Consider the following 24688-nt stretch of genomic DNA (forward strand, 5'->3'; position numbering starts at 1 on the left):
GTAAATCACACCATGAATATCACAAGTGAATTAATTCACAAACGGATTCAAAATGAATTAATCTTAGGTCTAGTCCAATGTATCATTCTACCAATGAATACATCTATGTCTCTACCTATGGAGTCAACTTCTCCAATAGCCAAGACTAGCCATCTCCCCAATTGGAATTGTAGATGACATAATAATCCTTCTTAGTATTTGAATCAAATGATCACTTTGATTCTTTTGCGAGATTACATACGTATTTAGATTATCTATTGCAGTAAGTTGTCTTTCTTGCAATGTAAACATTTATACAATGCCACTTATCTTCAGTTTGAACTTAGACAATCAATGAGCTAATATTTGCTTGTCAAGATTTCACTATGAATGCAAAATATAAAATACAGAAATAAAAAATACATTATAGTGAAATGTGAAATTAACTTTATTTATTTATTCATCGTTCAAATAAATAGAAACTAGTTACATGTTTACTACAATATGGGCACATTTCCTAACGTCTTTGTTGTATCCTTGTTAAGAATCGTCTCTAGAATTGTATGATCCAAAGCCTGAAACAAATATTTCTTGGTTTATAATCTTTTAGTTTTTTGATCTTCAATGTTCTTTTTTCTATACATTAGTAGCATCTTCTGCTGCAGCAGTAATGCCATTCTCCACAAATCCCTAATACTCCTTGGAACGTAGAAAGTTCTCCACAAGCATCGCCCAATGATAATAATGCCCATTAAACTTTGACACTGCTGGTTGCAAAAATAATCCCTTTTTTGCCATACTTTAAGAAGACTGCAGCTTCTAAATGAACTAGGCCCTTTAATGGTTTAGATACCAAATGTTAAGAATAAGAAAGAATAATTAAAGAAAAAAAGAAATGGAAGAGAATGATCTTGTACAGCAGAGAATAAAAATTTTGACACCCAACCCGGTTCGTGATATTTATAGCAATAAACCCTGCACCAAAATCATAAATGTGTTTTTGGATAGACGGATCATTAACATTCCCTACTTTCAACCAAATGATCTTCTCCATTATTCCCGTGCCACAAATTGCTTTGAGTGTGGGCTCGAACAAATCAAATCAAAACATAGAACTAGAAATAGTTTTATTTTATTTTGGGTGAAAACAAAAATTCTCTTCTCAAATAAAATCGACAAAATTGTTGCTAAGGAAAAATAGACTTAATAGTTGAGAAAAAAATTCTATTTTTCGACAAAGTAACAATATCTTAAAGTTGTGTAAATAGCCCTACCGATGCCAACTATTTATAGGGGGAGAAGTTAGAAGCCTTGTTGAATTATAGATGTTCATTTCAACTAAAAAAACAAACTCTTGGTCTAACTAGGATGTAAGTGGCGGCAACCCTAGTTAATTTTGTCGTCCCACCTTATAACATAAGGGGTTTTTGGGCCTCTTCTATATTGGGTTCAATTATAAGTACTTTCTGGGCTTTTAACCCAATAATTTATAATTTCGTCCAACCCAATATTTGTTTTCCTATTTCCCAAAAAATAAACTTCAATATATTTTTAATTAAATAATTTTCTTCACCCAATTCTAATTCTGTTAAAATGATGACGACATTATCGTAAATGAATTTATAAGAAAATATATTTAATATGTTTGTAGTCAACAGTTCTCTATGATCAAATGATTTATTTCCATTTTTTAACTTTATTTAATTTGAAAAACATAAATTCATTTTTTAGGTCTTTTTCATTTTTCATTTTCATTTTGGAGAAAACCACATTCATTTCCAAATGATTCCATTTCTCCATTTTCATTTCCATTTTGGAGAAAAATAATCATTTCCAAATGTTTCCTATTTCACCATTTTTACCATTTATTTTCATTTTTGTTCATTTGATTCAGCATGCAACTCATTTTTTGTTTCAACGAGTTAGCAGAGGGACAGATTGGACATATGCAATTGAGGCTTAAATGATTTATAATTAAGTTCCAGCTTTTCGCCTATTAATTATAAACTCATTTAGTCACGAAATCATTCCACTATAGTATCATAAATGAGCTTTCCCCAACAACATACCATTATGAAAGCAACTCGATTAGTGCTCGTCCAATGGCCTTATCATAAGTGGGTTACCCTCATAGGATATCCTTAATCTCTTTTGGATAATATTCGTTCTCCCAATATGATCTTATTTTATCTCATGGTAACCATTACATCTTCCTTCATGAAAAGTCAATTACTATCAAATAGTCATCAAGTCATTCATCACAAAGATGAACGACCTGTGACCACTTTTATTTTTTATCAACCGTGTAATTCAAATGAGAGGATATCATTTACCCATGTCTTGGGCTATGAATTCCACTATTTTGAATGACACTACATACTGCAAAATTCGTACACCCAACGAACCAATTTTTGGTTTTTTATTTGTTTGAACTCAGGTTTTTACTTAAATCAAAGTGTATAAGTCACGCATACATAGTCTGCCATCCACTCAGGATTTAGCTATGCCACACTATGAATGTCTCAAATGAATAAATTCATAAATAGATTCATGATCTATTTATCTTGGGTCTAGTCTGATATATTGTTAGTTCAGTCAGTCACATCTATATCTCTATCTTCTGGAGTCATCGGCTTAGATGCCCAAGATAAAGCATCTCCCGAATCGGACTTGATAAATGATATATTAGTCTTTCAATGATTTTACTCATTTCTGATTAAACTAAGGACATGTTTAGGTTCGTCTACTAATAGAAGTTGTCTTTTTGTATTATGACCTGACCATGTAATATCGTTTTGTATTAGTTTAAACATTAGACAACCAATAAGCAACATTTGCGTACATTTTTCTTTGCGTGTAAAAACCATATGAGGACAATCATATAAAGTATATTAATAGAATCAATGAATTTGTTTTATTAACCAATCTGTTCAAAAAATTTACAAATTTAAATAAATATACTACACTTAGGGCACTTGATCCAACATCTTCTACATTCTGGAAAAATAAAATATTCGGTAGCTGAAAATGAGAAAATAAAGGAGCCACTACTAACTACCCAATAAACTTAAATGACTAAATATCCCATGACCATAGGAATTTATTGAACAAACTTCCTAATTCTTAAACCAACAAAGTCTATCATTTTGGGGAATCTATTCCCATATATCATTACAAATGTGAAAAATATTTTTTTGAACTACACTATTGCAAATTTGAGAATTATTGCCTACATTATTACTAGACCTGATCATGGGTCGAGCCACCCACTCAGGCCCAAAGGTTCGCCTAAAGAGTGGGTTAGTTTGGGTAAAAGTATGGGCTCGAAAAATGGGCTTGGACATATTTTGATGCTTTTAGTGTATTTGATGTATTATATTTTTTAAATTTGTTTTTTATATAAAATAATGACATAAAAATAATAAGGAAGGCTTGGGCCCAACTTTAGCATTTTTTATTTGGGTCAGGATTGGAAAAATTTTACTTATTTTTTGGGAAGAGCCGGGCCTAAAAAATGTACCTAAAATTTTACATTAATCCAGTCCGAACCCGACCCGATCCATTATCATATCTAATTATTAAATTTCATAAACTTTTGTATAAAATTATTTCAGAACTTTTGAAAGGAATCTCACCATTCATCTTGTTTTAAAATATATTCCATAAATTTGACAACTTACTATTCATCAATTACTTTTCCTTTTGAAGACTTTGCAGACATGCAGAGAATTGCATTGAAGGTATTGCACTCCTTAAAACTAGAATTTAGATGTTTTCTAATATATAGTATATAAATAATGACCCAATATAATATGTTTATTTATTAATTATAATTTGTTGTATTTTGTGAAATATTGAATAAGCACGGTTAAAAACAGATCTTAAATATATATTGTTTCCCAAAAAAACAAACATTTGTCATATTCACTTGAAGAGACTAAAATCCTAAATATCCCTCAAAACTGAATTTGTTTTAAAAGGAAAAATTAAAACCAAAATTGTATACTTAAAATGGAATTAAAAATATTTAATTTAAAAAATAATGAATTAATTTCATTGGTGAAACATGTAAACCTTTTAATTGAACATATAATTCTTTAATTCCTAGATTTTATTAGTACTTGTGATGAGTGCTATACATATGCAAAACACAATGAGAACAAAGTGACAAGTTAACAACTACATATTACAAGCACTCAACAGTATGTAAATTGATAAATATAATCTGAGTGGTTGGTAATATAGCATGAATCACACACTCAACAAGTTCTTCTCCGTTAAGCTCACCTCCAATAGAGTAAAGTTAATGCCTAGACTTTTCACTCTCTCCTGGGACATTTGAAATGCCGGAAATACCGGTAGGGATTCCTTCTTATCTCAGCATCTGCCATCACCAAAACTTTCAACTAATTACTCACTCACACACACACCAAATGGCATCACCAATTGCAAATTACATTAAAAGTTAAACAACTTACCTTTGGGGAAGAATAAGATGAGGGTAAAATTTCAGTAATATCTTCACTAGTTAAGAAGGATACACAGATTTCTCGGCTACGTAATATCTTCCGCATGCTAAAAGTGTCTCGAATACAAGTATATATGCATTCGTAACATATCTAACGTTTACCCATCTAGATGTTGCATTCAAAAATGTTTCACCCCCTACATGCATCAACTCATTTGTATTTAAAGTGTGAGAAATTCGTAGAAAAATGATTTATATTAGGGTTAATATGTAGTTTACTCCTTGAGCTTGTCTAAATTATAGTTGGTAGTTGAACTTGTATTCCGTCACATACATTGCGTTAAATTTTTAAGGGTTAAATGTAGTTTGCCCTCTGAACTTGTCCAAAAGTACTTAGTTATACCTGCACTTGTCCAAAAAGTACCTAATTAGTACCTGAACTTATTAAAAAATTATACTCTTTTAAATTAATTTATATTTATTAAAAGATTTTTTCTTTTTAGTTTATCTCCTCCACATGTCATAAATGCCATGTTAGCACAAAATAACGGTGTTAGTGCGGAGGTACCAACCGGGGTGATGGAATACAAGTTCAAGTACCAACTAGGTACTTTTGTACAAGTTCAAGGGAAAACTACATATTAACCATTTATATTATCAACATGTTATGTTTTGGCCTCCATCACTTATGCCACAAGAAGTTGCCTAGAGCCCTATACAAAACCTAGATAAGTTCCTTTTGTAGTTTCTCACTTGTGTTCTATTTTACAATGACTTCCCTACTCTCTCCTGCAAATAAACACTAAACACTTACAAGCAAAGTCTTTTTGAATATGTAGTTCTTTACTATCTTCACACACACACACAAATAAAAGAAGATAAACCATAATACTAATGTTGTGGTGGTTGGGGTGGAGGTTTACTTACCTACAAGATTCACAATTGGCTCCACACTTGCATTGAGAGTTGACCGTAAAAGAGGTCCTAACACCATACATGGGTTTATTGTGACCATGTTTATACCATTTTCTTCTACAAACTTCCAATCAACCTTCTTTGCTAAAGTCTTTGAAAGCATATACCATTGTTGAAAAAAAAAGAATATGATCATTGATTAACAAAATGTGAAACAATAATAATAATTCAAAGCATATCGAATATCAACATTCTTAAAACATCATTCACTTTTTCAAAGGTACAATTAATGAAGATAACAAGAAATCAAACACCTTTAATTTTTCACAAACAATAGGATCTGAGAACCATGTCTCATCAACTACCACATCATCAGCCAGAGGTTTCCCAATCAATATTACTGCTGCAATAGAGAAGGTTATAAGCACTCCTTTAATAGATGGGACTTTAGCATAGGATCCAAGAACATTAAGTGTCCCCTTGACTACTGGTTCAACCATTTCAGCCTACATAAACCCAAGGATATATTCAGTTTAGTGATGTACCAGGGCTTACTTTCTATGTAACGCCCTAAATTTTTGGATTTTTAAATGTGTATGTTTGTTAAATAATTTGATTTGGTGTGTTGGTTAAGTGCTTTAAAAGTTTGCTTTAGGTTTTAAGTTCAATTCCCTTATTTAGGGATTTTTTATTAATTTTTTACTTTAAGTTAAGCTGGAACCTTAGGACTTAAATCAATTTTCTTGTTGGGTTATGAAAATGATGAGCCTAGTGGTTCATTGGTTAAGGATTTGGTTACTATTTGGTCGTGAGTTCAATTCTTGTTATGCGTAAATGTGGAATGTTTTTGCTTGGACATCTCGTGGGTTGTTAGCTATTAAATCTGAAAGGTGGGGTTTGGATTAGATAAAAACTTGTTATTTTTATTTTATTCTATTTTTCTAATTTAAGTCTATCAAATCCCTATATTCCTTCTTTTCCCTAAAATTGTTTGTTCCCTCTCCTTTCTACACGTTCTTTGACTTTTGTTATTTGTTATTGAAATCCCATTTTTTTCTTTTCTTTCTTTCTTTCTTGCTACTGTTTCTTTCTGGTTGTCGTTAGACCATAGTAGGATTTTCTTTGGCTCTTCTTTTCTATTGTAATCAATTTAAGAATAAGTAAGCGCGATTGTTATATTTCTATTATTTTGATTCAATTATTCTTAGCTTAAGGTAGTGGTTGTATTAGAGTTGTTTTCTTTCATTTTTTTAGTGAAAAATGTTACTGTGTTGATTAGGCGAAGGAAGCAATAATCTAATCCCTCCAGCAGAGTAGGTTCCATTTTAGTCGTTGTTTTCCTAGTGGTAAGGATTCAAATTTTGTTTTGGGGGCTGCAATTTTGTTTAATTAAGGCATTGTTTGATTGCATTTTTTTGACATATTGTTGGTACGATTTGCTACATAATTGTAGGTTTGTGAGTTCCTGTTATCGGAGTTAGTCGACTACGCAATCAGGTGTGTGAAAACGACCTTTAAACTCTATAGAAACTCAAAAAATCATAAAACAATAGCTCTTTCAAAATTGCCCAATGCCACATGGCCGTGTGTCAAGCCGTGTGGTAGACCATGTGTGGCACACGGCTGTGTGAGACTTTGCAGACCATGTGGCCAGACCGTGTGTGGCACATGACTGTGAGACTCTGTAGGCCGTGTTGCTAGACGTGTGTGGCACACGGTCGTGTAAAACTATGCAAACTGTGTGGGTAGACCGTGTGGACCACACGGGCTAGGTTTTTGGCCTGTGTGGGTCTTTTTGTCCAATTTTAGGGCCGAATTAGGGGTTGTTTGAGGAACTTGAAATTTAGGTCCGTAAGCATCGTATGGGGTCGGAAAGGCCTAAGTTTCAGTATGTAAAATTATTCGGATAAGCTTAGGAGGTATGTTAAGTAAGAAATGTTACTATTAAATTGTGTGCTATGTTCTGAATTGTATGATATATGTAGTATGTATGCCATATGATTTATGATATATGTAAGTATGATATATGATTATGATTTATTTGTGTTTCAGGGTGGGTATGATATGATGGAGAAAGTGTTATATGGTAGTTTATTCTGCAATTATGGCGACTAGACCGCAAATTTATGTATGGCAGCTCAGCTCCAAATATATGAGTGGCACACCGCCACAAATTGGTGTGATTGGATGGATGGACTCTTTTAGTCCTATATGGTGTGATTGGTTGGACGAATATGGTGTGTAGTAGATGGGGCTAGGATATGATATGATATGATAAAGTATGTTGTGTTATTATTCGATATAAGATGATATGCTAAGATTCAATATGATATGATTCGTTAAGATATGATTCGTATAAATTCTGATATGATATGAAATAATATGAGACATTCTGATACATATGTATGTTTGTACTAAAATTATGAGTCAAATCATACACGCATTTGTTGCTTTGTTTCAGGTGATCCTCTGATTTAGGATAGGACCGCGACTCTAGAGCTTGGGTTTCACATTTTATTTTGGTTTAGTACTATGGATTTCACTGGTTTTCTTGTTATTATGGACATTTTAGAATTTTCTTGAATTTTTTTTATATTTTGTGGTTTATTTAGATCTTTAGGACCTTTTTGATTTTTATTACGCAAAAGTCTCTTCCTTTTTAATGATGCTTAACTTAAGATAACTAAATAATAATAATCATGATTTTTCAAACAATTCACGGTATGATTTTCTACTGCAAGTCTAACTAAAATTTTCTAAGTGATTTATCTTGCAAATGTACCAATGAATTGGTTTTGATTTTAGTAAAATGACATAAGATGTGTTCTCAAAATAAATTCTATACTTTTAAAAAGTTATCCTAGTTACTTTTCTTTCTGCTAAAATTGGTTTTCAATACGATTAAATGTGTGTTTCTTTTGCTTGAATGATGTAACCTCCATAATCTAACTGTAACGTTTAGACCGGGTATGGGGTATTACATTCTAATTGCAATTATTTTCAATTTTAACAAGAAATCATGCATCAATTAAAAAAGAGAAAATACCTGTGGATCTTTCACATCAAAATAACAAAGAGATGCTGTATGGAAAACGCCAATGCAACCTTCAACCACTAGATCAAAAGATCCCTCCTCAATTAGCTCTATTTTCTTTAGATCGTCTAAGAAAACATTTTAAGATTAAAAAGAAAAGAGAGCATGACGAAAGTGGGATAGTAAAAGCAAAGAAAAAGAAGCACTGATGTGGGTCACGAACAGTGGCATTGATAGAGTACTCATGTTGCAGTAAGAGGTTGACAAGCCAGGAAGTGATGTAACCCGATGCTCCTAACACACAAACTACTTCTCTGCTAGGCTCAACCCTTCTTATCCTGACCTCTTCTTTTGCATGCATCTATGTATATCTTGTAACGAAGGTTGAGGTTAAAGAGCATGGAGCTAAGTCATTTAAGCTAATTTCGAAGTCACCCAGACATTGCCATCAGATTTTAGGATAAGAGCAATTGGTTGGGACAAGCAACATCACTAACCGTTGAATTAAGTAGATACTTAGAGAAAATTTCCAAATTTTTAAATAATTTCGTTTATATTAAAATAGAAAACAAATTGAAGCTTAACTTTTTACTTAATATTTTATTAGTACATTTTAGATATATTTAAAACAATTAAAAAATCAAAATATTTACAAATTAAAACTAATTTCTACCTCTAAATTTTTGGAATATTTTCAAATTCTTAATTTTAGGAAAATCACATCAACATTTATTTAAGAATATTGTTTTGTTTATACAACACTTAGTGTAGAGGCCCATTTTTATCTGGCCCAAAAATAACTCAAATAAATAAATAGTACATTAATTAAAAGTGCAATCCGTTACAAGCTCAAATGTAAAACCCTAAAGCCCAATTTACCTAAGCCCTAAAGCCTAAAACATTAAAAAATTTCAGAAAATATAGCTGCCGCTCCCCTTGCCACATCAGTAGGTGTGCCATCTGAGGCCTGACATTGTCGCCTCGTCCTTGCCGCCGCCACCACCTACAAAAGATAGAGAAATAGAAACAGAGAGACAGAAAGGAAGAACACAAAAATAACATGTATTTTCGGCTATAAAAAATCCAATGAAAAATTCATAATTTTTTTCTCTCATTTTTTATGAAGAGATTCAACAGAGAAATACAAAAGAAAAAAAAAACAAGTTTAAAAGAAGGTAGTTTCTTATTTTATTTCATTTGCCTTTTTAAATTTCGAAAAATATAAAAAAAGAAAAATAAACAACAAAAGATTCATGTTTTTTTACCTATAATACTCATGCCGTCATGGAACTTCCCTTTTCTCCGACTTAAGAAGCCTCAGAACCCAAGGGGTTCCGTCGAGGGCCTCATCGAAAAAGGGAGAATTCGAAGGGTTTCTTGGTCCATAGTCAAATTTTGGCTAGGTTTTTGGGGACTTTAACCTCGGATCTCTGTTCCACGTGAAAAGGGGACAAAAAGTATTCTTTTGGGAATTTTCGACCATCGGAGGTGGCAGTTGCCAGCACTGATGATCGGTGGTGCAACAAATGTACGGTGGCCTTGGGATCAGAAAGGGGGAGTTCTGAGAGAGCAGAGAGATTTTTTTTTATAAAAAATCTTCCAAATGAGTTTTTTAAATATTTTTTTACTTATATAGCCTCCTCAAAACGACATCGTTTTGGGCTTCGCTTCAGACGCCCAAAACGACATCGTTCCAAGCTTGACTCGAATTCCTTCAAGATCCACGTGTTTTTTAAAGGGTGGGGATATTTTTAGTTTTGGTCCTTTTGCCTTTTCGCTCCTTTTCAATTTTGTCTTGTGTCTTTTATTTATTTTATTCTTTTACCCCTTAATTTCATTTTCTTTTAAATTAGTCCATTGACCCATTGCTGACCCACTAAGGGAATGCCACGTGTATAAGGGTTGGGAAAATAACCTTCTGAGTCCCTGTACTTTTCTGCTTTATTTTAATTCGATCCTTTATATTCTATTTTTTTTGTTTTTTATGATTTATGCTTTAAATTTTCTTACATATTCAATTCAGTCCCCAGATTATCGACCCTTTGAGGAATGACGTGTACTGAGTTTGGATTATTTACCCTTTTGGTCCCTATATTTTATTATTTTTTTATTTAACCATTTTATTTACTATTTTTATTTATTTATACTTGAGGTTTTGTCACAATTTCAATTTAGTCCTCTATCCATTTAATTAAGTCATTGTACTTGCTTTTCTTTTAATTTTTTGCCCTCGAATTTCTGATTATTTTATTTCGGTCCTTTATTTTTTAACTATTGATACTATTAATACTATTAAGTGATTACCGTTGTTTATCAATATTATTTTTTTAAAAAAAACTTGCTCAAAAATCAATATTTTATTATTGTAATTATATTATTAACATACATTTTTATATTATTTCACTATTCGTATTGTACAGCCCAAATTTACCCGGGCCTCACCAAATAACAAGCCCAAAAATTTAAAACACAACCCAACTAGCCTAACCCACCAACCCGAGCCCAATTACAATACAAAACCCAATACAACCCAAGAACCCAAAAACAATACAAACCTAGCAGACCTAACCCATTACAGCACCAAGCCAATTAACCTCAGCCCAATTAGCCCAAACCCGAAGCCCAATAGCCCGGGCCCAATTTCCCAAAAAATATTTGCCTAGGGTTTCAGAAGCTGAGACCCTAGGCACCGCCTCCCCCATAGCCTTTTGACCTTTTGGCTCTCTGCCACCGCTGCCGTTGTCACGTCGCCACTGCCGCGGTCATGTCACCACCACCACTTGCGCCGTCACCTGCAAGGAAGAGAACAAACAAGCTAAGAACACAAGCAGTAGAGAATCGGCTATAAAAGCCAAATATGTAACTCTTTTATTTTTTTTCGAGTACTCATTGTAAAAAAACCAGAGATTAACAGCAATAAATAAAAAAAGCAAAGTCGCAAGGTGATTTCACCTTTTATTTTCTCTGTTTTCTTTTATTTTTTCATAGGTTTTTATATTTTTATTTCGATTTCATTTCTCAAAAATCTAAAAAGAAAAGGGTTAAAAGGAGGTATCTTTTTTACCTGCGGCGTACCACCGTCGGTGTTTCCCTCCGTGCGCCAAGGCCGTAGAAACCCTTCGGGGTTTCGTTTAGGCCACGTCAAAGGAGGAGTGGGCTAAAGGGGAAATAGACTTTTTTTTCTCTTTTTCGGTAAGGCGAAGCCGCGACGAGGATATGGTGAAGCCTTTGCACGAGATCACCGGCGCCGTGGCCGGATTCAAAGGGGAGGGGATCGATTCTTTTAAAACAGAGAAAAAAAAAGACTTTTGGTTTTTTTATTTTAACTGCAACTAAAATGAATTTTTGGTTAAAAAATTGGTTAAAATAAACCATCAGAACGGCGTGGTTTTACCATATAGGGCCAGGTGCCAAAACGACGCCGTTTTGGCCCTGACCCGCACGGTGACCCAACCTTGGGAAAGGATCCGCGTGTTTTCCTTGAATGGGTTATTTGCGCGCGCAGTCCCCCTGTTTTTTCAGCGCATTACAGTTTGGTCCTATTTCGTTGTTTTCTTTTATTTTGATCTAGCCCTAAAATTTTACTTTTGTTTCATTTTAGTCCCCATCAAAGCGCAGTGTTTTGGGACTTCGGGGTATTTACCATTTTGGCGCGGTCACAATTTAATCTTTTTTTTTGTTTTTATTTCGATTTCGCCCAATACTTTCGTTTTTATTTTGATTTAGTCCATGTTTTAGCATTATTATTATTATTATTATTGTTGTTGTTGTTGTTGTTGTTGTTGTTGTTATTATTACCTACTTATTTATATTTTTTATTCAAATCTCGATATATATATATACATGCAAATATTTTTATGATATACATACATTATTTTTTTAAACTTATATATATTTATATATTTTTACATATTTTACCACTTATATACATATCTATATATCAATATACATATTTTTATTTTCATAAATATATATACCTACTTATATGCAATCTTTATAATTTTAAACATACCTTTTTATATACCTTTTTTTAAAATTCATACATACATATATATATTATAATGTTATTCACTATTATTGTTTTATTTGATGTTTATTTATTTATTTATTTATTTACATGCTCATTATTATTTTTATTTTATTTAACTGCTTTAATTTTTTATTTGTTTATTTACTTTTATTTGTTGATTTCTTTTCATTATATATTTGCCATCTTATTTATTTATCTTTTCTTATTTTGCTAGTGTTATTTACATTATCATCATTATCATTATCTTACATTTTTACTTGGATTTATCAAAAACGAAAAATTTTTCAAATAAGGCAATGTTTTATATTTGGAAATTCGAGAAAACATGCCCTAAGGTGCTAGGTGTCGATTTTTCTCGTTCAACCAAATGGCTTAATATCCTTTTAAAAATTTTAAAATAAGGCAATGTTTTGCGTTTGGGAAATTCGAGAAAACATGCCCTAAGGGTGTCGATTTTTCTCGTTCAACCAAATGGCTTAATATCCTTTTAAAAAATTTTAAAATAAGGCAATGTTTTGTGTTTGGGAAATTCGAGAAAACATACCCTAAGGTGCTGGGTGTCGATTTTTCTCGTTCAACCAAATGGCTTAATATCCTTTTAAAAAATTTTAAAATAAGGTAATGTTTTGCGTTTGGGAAATTCGAGAAAACATGCCCTAAGGTGCTGGGTTTCGATTTTTCTCATTCAACCAAATGGCTAAATATCCTTTTAAAAATTTCAAAATAAGGCAATGTTTTGCGTTTGGAAATTTGAGGAATGTACCCTAAGGTGCTGAGTTTCGATTTCTCGTTTAACCAAATAGCCAAATATCCTCTCAAATTTCAATTCATGTCATCTGAGTTTTTTTTAAGGATCGTATTTTAAATCTCTCTAAAGTTTTCAGTTTTTCGACACTAAGACATTAAGTAATCAACTAGGTACCAATTTTGGGCATATCGAGGGTGCTAATCCTTACTCGTGCGTAACTGACTCCCGAACCCATTTTTCTGAATTTTGTGGACCAAAATCGTTGTTTTAATCAAATTAAATCATTTATTAAAAACAACCACTTTTTGAGGTGATCCGATCACACCTCATCAAAAAGGATCGGTGGCGACTCCCGTTTTCATTTTCATTTTTCAAAACCCAAGTCGACCCCATTTTCAATCAAAAAATAGTGTCAACAGCTTGTCGACTCTGCTGGGGACCCAAAATAAGAGAGTCAAGCCACGAGTTGATTACTTTTTGTCTTTTTGTCGAAATTTGAAAACTTGATTTAAATATACGATCCTCTCATTGCATTTCATTTGTTTTGAGTTATAGTTTTTATCATGTTTTGTATTTTAAATTTTTATATCTCTGCATTGTATTGCATGACCGTTGGTCACACCTTTTTAAGTGGGAGTGAGAAGCTAGTCCTTCGTGAGGTTTTCACCTCCGTACAGGATAGTGGATCGCTTTCGGGATACATCTGTACTTATGTCTTCGTGAGATTTTCATCTCCGTGTAGCCATAGGGAAATGTATTCCCCTGAACCGAACTCAGTCTATATGAGCCTATAATGGGTAAAGATCGAGGAATCTGCTGGTTCGGGTACCCTTACTTTAGAGCCAAACCTCATGTAGTGAACCTTCGGAGCCCACCCTAGGTAGAACCACTTCGAACCCCTAGTATTCACCCGAATAGGTGTTCTATTTATTCTTGCTTGCTCTTGCTTTGTACTAACCTGTTTTCTTTTTTTGTTATGATTGCATTGTATTTTCATCATAAAGAGGTGTTGATTCATGTTCGGTTGTTAAATAGAAAGCTTGTCATAAGGAAATGGGTTTCTTGATAAAGTGGATAATAATACGGTTGTCTGAATATGGTCCAAAAAAATGTGATAAGAGAAGGATGATAGTTTAATGGAGGACTACATGACCATTGCTCCGTTGTCCGAGAATTCGAGATGACAAAGATTATTCGAGAACCGCTGAACTTTCTTAAAAGAGAAGCCAACGAGCGTCACGAAGATGAGTGAGCAACGAGTCGCGGCCTGGATCAAGCAAAAGGGAGATAGAAGAGACATCCCTTTTGGAAGAGTTCGTGAGATTTATCTTAACGCGCGAATGAAGAAAAGGATTGTTCTCTTGGAACATAAGGGCAAAGCCGTATATATATCCACTTTATGTAAAGAGATTTGTTTTCTAGTAAAGTTGTTCTAATAGAATTGAACCAAGAATCAACGTCTCTTTTTGCATTCATTTCATGCATCTGCATTGCATTTCATTGCATGCATCAAATTTCACTAAAAGACCCTAATCAAACGAAATCATTTCAGAGTCAATGGAAACCAACCTACCAAACCAACACCCTTGCGCTACCTGAACAGGAACTAGAGAAATGGAACAAAGGTTGGAAAATTAGAGCGAATGCAGATAAGATACAAGAGCAATTGATCGAATTTCAACAGGAGATGAGAGATCAGATGCTAGAATTACAGAGAACCATGATGAGCCAGTTCAACCGATTGCTAGCTGGAAAAAAAAGGAAGGACCCGATGGACCACTCTGGGGTTGATAATGAGGATTTTACTTATTTCCTAGATTGTACTTCGACAAGTGCCCAGGTCCAGCCAGATGGGCACCTACAAGGGGCACTCTTCACTATCAGATCTCAACAATATCAGACTGGTACAGCAACACCAATGAGTTGCCTGATGGACCCAAGATCCAAATTGAGGAACAATTTTCCTGTTGCTTTTGATAACCCAACTGAAACAAAACAGGTGAGGGTGGAGTACCTAGATACTACTAAGGCCCCAAGGAAGAAGAGAAATAAATAGGATAATACAGACAAGCATAACAGGGGCCACTCAAAGCCAATCACTGTGAGCAGGCCAAAGACAGAAATCACCAGACGTCGGAGTCCTTTAGAGTAAAAATCTTATACAAAGACAAATACAGAAAGGCTGCAGTTTACACCTATACCAATGTTATATAGTGAGTTATACCGAAGCTTATTTGATGCACGTGTGGTGTCCCCCTTCTACTTAAAACCCATACAACCTCCGTATCCCAAATGTTATGACATAAACGCACAATGCGACTATCATGCAAGAATTATGGGGCATTTAATAGAGAATTGCACTGCCTTCAAGAAACTGGTTGAAAAACTCATTAACATGGGTGTTGTCAGATTTAATGACTCGTCTAGCATAGAAAATCCACTACCCAATCATATTGATAGTGGGGTAAACATGAAGGTAGGAAGGGGATTAGTTATTTCTGATTCAGGAGGAGACCATGGAAAGACAAAGAACCATTGTGAGTTCCATCACGAGAAGGGGTACGAGACCCAAGAGAGTGTGAAATTCAAGGCCTTGCCTCCGGGCACGATGGATGACAAGGAGATGAAGCTCTGTGAGGAAATTAAAGAGGCTAAAAACATATACACAATGTTGGCAAGTGTTCACACCAATGACATATGTGAAGACACAAATGAAAAGGGACCTTGTTAGATATCTGCCCTTATGAATCTAGAGTGTTCTAAGCAATTAAACTGCAGAAGAAACCCCTGTAATTTTTAGAGCTTATTTAGAGTAATGTTCAGAACATTTTTTTTTGTTTTTATCCTAAAAATGATTGAAATTCCTTTGTGAAATAGGCTAATGTCCGAACGTTATTATTCTAATAAAATACATCTTTGCATTCGTTTTGGAGCCAATTATTATTTCATTCTTTTGGATTTTCTTCCACATCATTCATTCATTCATTCATAATCATATTGTATAAATAATTATTCATAAATTTATACTTTCTTTTGTATATTCTTTGGTACTTATTATGAGTCCCCAGATATTAATAACATGAGTGACACTGCTACAGACTCAGATTTTCCTCTTGAGTGAGGCATGTGTTTAGACGGATCTCATGGCTTTGAAAATGACATGGATTGTAGCCTATTTTCGGACTTATTGAGGATGGTAGACCAATATGGAAAACAGATCCTACCCTACAAAGAATCAATGAAATCCACGACTTCTCCCTATGTGGGGCATGAAGGTTGTTGGGTCGATCTCGCCAAAAGAGTCTGGCGGTCATCAGTTTATCTTCGCAGGAAGAAGCTGCTTCATATGCCAATGTCACAAAGTCGACAGCAAATTTTTGGAAAAAATCATGTCAGCATGAAATGTTGAAAAGGATCATATCTGACAATGCACTAAATTTGAACAAGAGCACGATATCAGAAGTTTGTAGTCTGTTCAAGGTTAACACCATATCGCCAAGAAAAAAAGGATAATGGCCAAAAAAAAAACTCCACAGGGGAAACGCCCTCCTTTTTGGCTTATCGCGGTTTCACCTATTGAGGTCGAGATTTTCTTCTCTTTGAGTTTTTGGATCAAATCCTAATTGAAGAGGAATGTTCAAAGTTATCCATCATGGTCAAATGCACCAAAAGCAAATGATGCGAGCTTACAAAAAAGTTTGCCCTAGAGAATTCCATGAAGAGGGACCTGGTATCGAAGAAGATCCTTCCCATACAAAAAGAACTTTATGTCAAGCTGAGAAGAACCTTATGTGGAAGGCCTTATATGGAAAAACGTCGATCTTGATTGAAAAACAAGGATATGCCTAATCCTATGATCCCGGATTCAATAAAACTAAAAAAAGGGAAAAAGGAAAAAAAAAGAGAAAAAGGAGAGGCCAAGGTGAAAACCCGCAAAGGGCGCCTTGAAATCAAATGGGATTTGAGTTGAAAACCCGAAAAGGGCAACTCAAATTTTGGATCAAATTGGGGCATGAGGCAATCAGAGTAGCTCAAATTTTGATCAAATTGAGGCATGTGATGATCTTGCTATACTTGAATCAATAGGAAAGGGTAGGCAACATCTTGGGGCATCGACAAAGTCCTGTAGATCTCCTAAATACATGTCAAACTCAAAATGGTCTTCAGAAAGCTTGTACAGAGAAGTTCAAGCTGCGATATCTGGGGCACCCAATTCTCATATTATTTGTTGTTCTTGGAATACTTTTTTCTTTTCCAAGATATACATTCCCAATTAATTCCTTTGTCATCCTCCTTTACTATTTTTGATAATTTGTTCTTTCGATCTATGCTCAGAACCAACTTTATTCTTATCCATTGTTATGATCTTTTTTTGCAAGCATGTTGTATTGGAATAATGATTAATGTACTAATAAAACTTTCACAAAGGAAGTTTTGCATATTTCTCTGAAAAGTTTCTAAATAATATAGGAACCTGAAACAGGACAATTGTTTAGAACACACCAAATTTTAAAGTTGGAAATTTGAGAAGGAAGAGTCCAAATATGGACTTTCTCTTTGGATTTTGTTGTCAAGTGCATTGATTGAACAAAATGACAAAATGTTGTGTCAATGACAAAGCTTAAATAAACAAGTAAGCAATGATTATCAGGCAATAGGAAGAGGTTACCTCGGAGAAGAGATCCTTCATTTGCACATGAGTATAACACCTTCGGAATGGTGTGAGGAACTAGAACGATGCAGGTCCTGTATCCTTGAATTGTGGTAGGAAAGGATTGAGGAAAGGCCACATATTTCTACCCTTGGATTACAGTGGGAGAAGGATGGTACAAATTTTGCGCCCTAATGAATTAAACTTTGAGGTTTACAGTGGGGGCAACCTGGCAAAATGTTTCTTCAGAAAAGCCAGCCAAGCAAGAAGGCGTTGTAGCACGTTAGTCACAAAGCCTTAATAAACTTTGAGTAATGATAACCTAAGAGGGATCATTTTCAAAGAATAAAATCTTGCATTCATGCAAACACCATCCATACATGTCTAGTTAGGAGCATTTGATTCATTATGATCATGTCATCCTAATCATTAGGCATGATTAGGTTCATTATACAAGTCATGTTCCCTAGAGAACAGATCAGCGAAGACACAAACATTGCCTCTCTCGATTGTAACAGAGCTGGTTAAAGACAACAGATCTTACCTTCCTGCATTGACAGCGAAGCAGATCGAAGACACAAACCTTGTCTCTCTCGGTTGTAGTAGAGCTGGTTGAAGACAACAGATCTTACTTTCCTGTATTGACAGCGAAGCAGATCGAAGACACAAACCTTGCCTCTCTCGATTGTAGTGGATCTGGTTGAAGGCAACAGATCTTGCCTTCCTGCATTGATAGCGAAGCAGATCGAAGACACAAACCTTGCCTCTCTCGGTTATAGTGGAGCTGGTTGATGACAACAGATCTTGCCTTCCTGAATCGACAGCGAAGCGGATCGAAGACACAAGCCTTGCCTCCCTCGGTTGTAGTGGAGCTAGTTGAAGACAGTAGATATTGCCTTCCTGCATCGACAGCGAAGCGGATCGAAGATACAACCCTTGCCTCCCTCCGTTGTAGTGGAGCTGGTTGAAGATAGTAGATTTTACCTTCCTGCATTGACAGCGAAGCAAATCGAAGACACAAACCTTGCCTCTCTCGGTTGTAGCGGAGCTGGTTGAAGACAACAGATCTTGCCTTCTTGCATTGATCGCGAAGTAGATCGAAGACACAAACCTTGCCTCTCTCGGTTGTAGCAGAGCTGGTTGAAGACAACAGATCTTGCCTTCCTGTATTGACAGCGAAGCAGATCGAAGACACAAGCCTTGCCTCCCTCGGTTGTAGTGGAGCTAGTTGAAGACAGTAGATATTGCCTTCCTGCATCGACAGCTAAGCGGATCGAAGATACAAGCCTTGCCTCCCTTCATTGTAGTGGAGCTGGTTAAAGATAGCAGAATTTACCTTCCTGCATTGACAGCGAAGCAAATCGAAGACACAAACCTTGCCTCTCTCGGTTGTAGCGGAGCTGGTTGAAGACAACAGATCTTGCCTTCTTTCATTGACAACGAAGTAGATCAAAGACACAAACCTTGCCTCTCTCGGTTGTAGTAGAGCTGGTTGAAGACAACAGATCTTGCCTTCCTGCATTGACAGCGAAGCAGATCGAAGACACAAACCTTTCCTCTCTCGGTTGCAGCGGAGCTGGTTGAAGACAACAGATCTTGCCTTCCTGCATTGACAGCGAAGCAGATCGAAGACACAAACCTTGCCTCTCTCGGTTGTAACAGAGCTGGTTGAAGACAACAGATCTTGCCTTCCTGCATTGACAGCGAAGTAGATCGAAGACACAAACCTTGCCTCTCTCGGTTGTAGTGGAGCTGGATGATGACAACAGATCTTGCCTTCCTGAATCGACAGCGAAGCGAATCGAAAACACAAGCCTTGCCTCCCTCGGTTGTAGTAGAGCTGGTTGAAGACAGTAGATCTTGCCTTCCTACATCGGCAGCGAAGCGTATCGAAGATACAAGCTTTGCCTCCCTCGGTTGTAGTGGAGCTGGTTGAAGATAGCAGATTTTGCCTTCCTGCATCGATAGAGAAGCAGATCGAAGACACAAGCCTTACCTCCCTCAGCAGTAGCGGAGCAGATCGTAGATGGTGAATCTTATCTTCCCAAGACAGTGGAGAAGTAGATTTAAGCCATTAATTCTATCTCCCTAAGCAGTAGTGGAGTAGGTTGAAGATTGCAAATTTTGTCACCCTAAGCAGTAGTGGAGCAGATCAAAGATGGTGAATCTTATCTTCCCAAAACAATGGAGAAGCAGATTTAAGCCATTAGTCCTATCTCCCTAAGCAATAGTAGAATAGGTCAAATATTGTAGATTCTGTATCCCTAAGCAGTAGTGGAGCAAATCAACAACGGCGAATCTTACTTCCAAGTGATGCAGCAGAACAAATTGAAGTCACAACAGCGAATCTTGCGTCCCCGACATTGTAATTCAGAAGATTGAAGCCACAACGGTGAATCTTACTTCCAAGCGATGCAGCAGAACAGATTGAAGTCACAACGGCGAATCTTGAGTCCCCGACATTGCAATTCAAAATATTGAAGCCACAACGGCGAGTCTTACTTCCAAGCGATGCAGCGAAAAAGATTGAAGTCACAACGGTGAATCTTGCGTCCCCGACATTGCAATTCAAAAGATTGAAGCCACCACGACGAATCTTACTTCCCAGACAATGCAGCGAAATAGATTGAAGCTACGACGGTGAATCTCGCTTCCTCGACATTGCAATTCAAAAGATTGAAGCCACAACAGATTGAAGCTACGACGGCGAATCTTACTTCCCCAACATTACAGTTAAACAGATTGAAGCCAATAATTCTATCTCCCTGGTTGGCAGTGGAATAGATTGAAGATTTCAGATCTTATCTCCCTAAGCAGTAGTGGAGCAGATTGAAGATGGCGGATTTTACCTCCATGTGGTTACAGTAAAGTACATTGAAGTAGTAATTCTATCTCCCTGGTTGGCAGTGGAATAGATTGAAGATGTCAGATCTTATCTCCCTAAGTGGAGCATATTGAAGATGACAGATTTTACCTCCCTGTGATTACAATGGAGTACATTGAAGCTAGTAATTCTATCTCTCTGGTTGGCAGTGGAATAGATTGAAGATTACAGATCCTATCTCCCTAAACAGTAGTGGAATAGGTCAAAAATTGCAGATTCTGTCTCCTTAAGCAGTAGTGAAGCAAATCGAAGATGGTGAATCTTATCTTCCCAAGATAGTAGGAAAGTAAATTTAAACCACAAACCTCACCCCCTGAAGTTACAACAAAATGGATTGAAGCTACAAGCCGTATCTCTTTGAAGCGCAGTGAAGTGGATTGAAGCAACAAGACACAGTGGATTGCGAGAAGGCTATCTGAAGAAGAAAGACACCAAGAGGTCAAGACTCGACGAGACCGAGCAAATTTGGTCTTTCTTAGTCTTTGCTCTGTTCTCGTTACACGACAACGAGCAAAGAGGGGCAGTTGTACAGTCCAAATTTACCCGGGCCTCACCAAATAACAAGCCTAAAAATTTAAAACAAAACCCAACTAGCCTAACCTACCAACCCGAGCCCAAATACAAAACCCAATACAACCCAAGAACCCAAAAACAATACAAACCTAGCAGACCTAACCCATTACAGCACCAAGCCAATTAACCTCAGCCCAATTAGCCCAAACCCGAAGCCAAATAGCCCGGGCCCAATTTCCCAAAAAATATCTGCCTAGGGTTTTAGAAGCTGAAACCCTAGGCGCCGCCTCCCCCTTAGCCTTTTGACCTTTTGGCTTTCTGCCACCGCCGCCATTGTCACGTCGCCACCACCGCGGTCACGTCACCACCACCACTTACACCGTCACCTACAAGGAAGAGAACAAACAAGCCAAGAACACAAGCAGTAGAGAATCGGCTATAAAAGCCGAATATGTAACTCTTTTGTTTTTTTTTCGAGTACTCCTTATAACAAAAAACAGAGACTAACAGCAAGAAATAAAAAAAAACAAAGTCGCAAGGTGATTTCACCTTTTATTTTCTCTGTTTTCTTTTATTTTTTCATAGGTTTTTATATTTTTATTTCGATTTCATTTCTCAAAAATCTAAAAAGAAAAGGGTTAAAAAGAGGTATCTTTTTTACCTGCGGCGCGCCACCTTCGGTGTTTCCCTCCGTGCGCCAAGGCTGTAGAAACCCTTTGGGGTTTCATTTAGGCCGCATCAAAGGAGGAGCGGGCTAAAGGGGAAATAGACGTTTTTTTTCTCTTTTTAGGCAAGGCGAAGCCACGACGAGGCTACGGCGAAGCCTTCGCGCGAGATCATTGGCGTCGTGGCCGGATTCAAAGGGGAGGGGATCGGTTCTTTTGAAACAGAGAAAAAAAAGACTTTTGGTTTTTTTTATTTTAACTGCAACTAAAATGAATTTTTGGTTAAAAATTTGGTTAAAATAAACCATCAGAACGGCGTCGTTTTACCATATAGGGCCAGGTGCCAAAATGACGCTGTTTTGGCCCTGACCCGCGCGGTGACCCGACCTTGGGGAAGGATCCGCGTGTTTTCCTTGAATGGGTTATTTGCGCGCGCAGTCCCCCTATTTTTTCAGCGCCTTACAGTTTGGTCCTATTTCGTTGTTTTCTTTTATTTTGATCTAGCCCTAAAATTTTACTTTTATTTCATTTTAGTCCCCATCAAAGCGCAGCATTTTGCGGCTTCAAGGTATTTACCATTTTGGTCCCCCCTTTCGGCGCGCGTCACAATTTAATCCTTTTTTTTGTTTTTTATTTCGATTTAGTCCATATTTTAGCATTATTATTATTATTATTATTATTATTATTATTGTTATTATTACCTACTTATTTATATTTTTTATTCAAATCTCGATATATATACATGCATATATTTTTATGATATACATACATTATTTTTTTAAACTTATATATATTTATATATTTTTACATATTTTACCACTTATATACATATCTATATATCTATATACATATTTTTATTTTCATAAATATATATACCTAAATCTTTATAATTTAAAACATACCTTTTTATATACCTTTTTTTAAAATTCATACATACATATATATTATAATGTTATTCAATATTATTGTTTTATTTGGTGTTAATTTATTTATTTATTTACATGCTCATTATTATTTTTATTTTATTTAAGTGCTTTAATTTTTTATTTGTTTATTTACTTTTATTTGTTGATTTCTTTTCATTATATATTTTCCATCTTATTTATTTATCTTTTCTTATTTTGCTTGTGTTATTTACATTATCATCATTATCATTATCCTACATTTTACTCGGATTTATCAAAAACGAAAATTTTTTCAAATAAGGCAATGTTTTACGTTTGAAAATTCGAGAAAACATGCCCTAAGGTGCTGGGTGTCGATTTTTCTCGTTCAACCAAATGGCTTAATATCCTTTTAAAAATTTTAAAATAAGGCAATGTTTTACGTTTGGGAAATTCGAGAAAACATGCCCTAAGGTGCTGGGTGTCGATTTTTCTCGTTCAACCAAATGGCTTAATATCCTTTTAAAAATTTATAAAATAAGGCAATGTTTTGCGTTTGGGAAATTTGAGAAAACATGCCCTAAGGTGCTGGGTGTCAATTTTTCTCGTTCAACCAAATGGCTAAATATCCTTTTAAAAATTTCAAAATAAGGCAATGTTTTGCGTTTGGAAATTTGAGGAATGTACCCTAAGGTGCTGGGTTTCGATTTCTCGTTTAACCAAATAGCCAAATATCCTCTCGAATTTCAATCCATGTCATCCGAGTTTTTTTTTTAAGGATCGTATTTTAAATCTCTTTAAATTTTTTAGTTTTTCGACACTAAGACATTAAGTAATCAACTAGGTACCAATTTTGGGCGTATCGAGGGTGCTAATCCTTCCTCGTGCGTAACTGACTCCCGAACCCGTTTTTTTGAATTTCGTGGACCAAAATCGTTGTTTTAATAAAATTAAATCGTTTATTAAAAACAACAACTTTTGAGGTGATCCGATCACACCTCATCAAAAAGGATCGGTGGCGACTCCCGTTTTCCATCAAAAAATGGTGTCAACACGTATCATTATTATATAATATTATTATTTGAATTTTTTTATTTGATTTTATTCATTTTTATTATTGTATTCATTATATTATTTTCATTTTTATTATTTATGTCATTATTTCGTTAAATGTCATAATTTTTCCAACATCATGTATTGTAAATATTAGTACATAAATTCATTTGTTTTTCTGTGCAAACGCATAACAAAAATAAATAATTTAAGACCGAGGCAATATTCTTTGTTTCAGAATCTTAGGGGTCATGGTCCTAACTTACAGAGTATGACTTTCTTCTTGAACCGAAGTAATCGAATATCCTGTTTAAAATGAAAACACCTAGGATTTAGATAATAATCAAACGGAGATTATTCTTGTTTTCGAAGATTCGAGACATAATACCCTAACTTACGAGGCATGATCTTTTCTTCTCGATTGACTCAAAATAAAGCCTTTTCCACAAAATTTAATTTAGTTAGCAATAGTTTAATCAAATAACATCATGCAAAGATCGATCATATTTTAAATTCGCTTCGAATTTTCAATTTTCGACACCAAGACATTAAGTAATCAACTAGGTACCAATTTTGGGCGTATCGAGGGTGCTAATCCTTCCTCGTGCGTAACTGACTCCCGAACCCGTTTTTCTGAATTTCGTGGACCAAAATCGTTGTTTTAATAAAATTAAATCGTTTATTAAAAACAACAACTTTTGAGGTGATCCGATCACACCTCATCAAAAAGGATCGGTGGCGACTCCCGTTTTCCATCAAAAAATGGTGTCAACACGTATCATTATTATATAATATTATTATTTGAATTTTTTTATTTGATTTTATTCATTTTTATTATTGTATTCATTATATTATTTTCATTTT

General features: G+C 35.2%; 1 protein-coding gene across 1 annotated transcript; it reads right to left on the reverse strand.

The window, feature by feature from the left end:
* Nucleotides 1-4507: 4507 nt before the first annotated feature.
* LOC107950024 (phenylacetaldehyde reductase) lies at nucleotides 4508-8757 on the reverse strand. The gene is made up of 5 exons (XM_041089852.1): nucleotides 8562-8757; nucleotides 8409-8524; nucleotides 5675-5868; nucleotides 5375-5532; nucleotides 4508-4644 (listed from the first exon to the last, which is right to left on the reverse strand). Exons 1-5 carry the CDS (start codon nucleotides 8755-8757, stop codon nucleotides 4508-4510), a joined length of 801 nt encoding a protein of 266 aa, XP_040945786.1.
* Between the last annotated feature and the right edge of the window lie 15931 nt (nucleotides 8758-24688).

The sequence above is a fragment of the Gossypium hirsutum genome, chromosome D03, assembly GCF_007990345.1.
Source record: "Gossypium hirsutum isolate 1008001.06 chromosome D03, Gossypium_hirsutum_v2.1, whole genome shotgun sequence".
NCBI classification, from domain to species: Eukaryota; Viridiplantae; Streptophyta; class Magnoliopsida; order Malvales; family Malvaceae; genus Gossypium; species Gossypium hirsutum.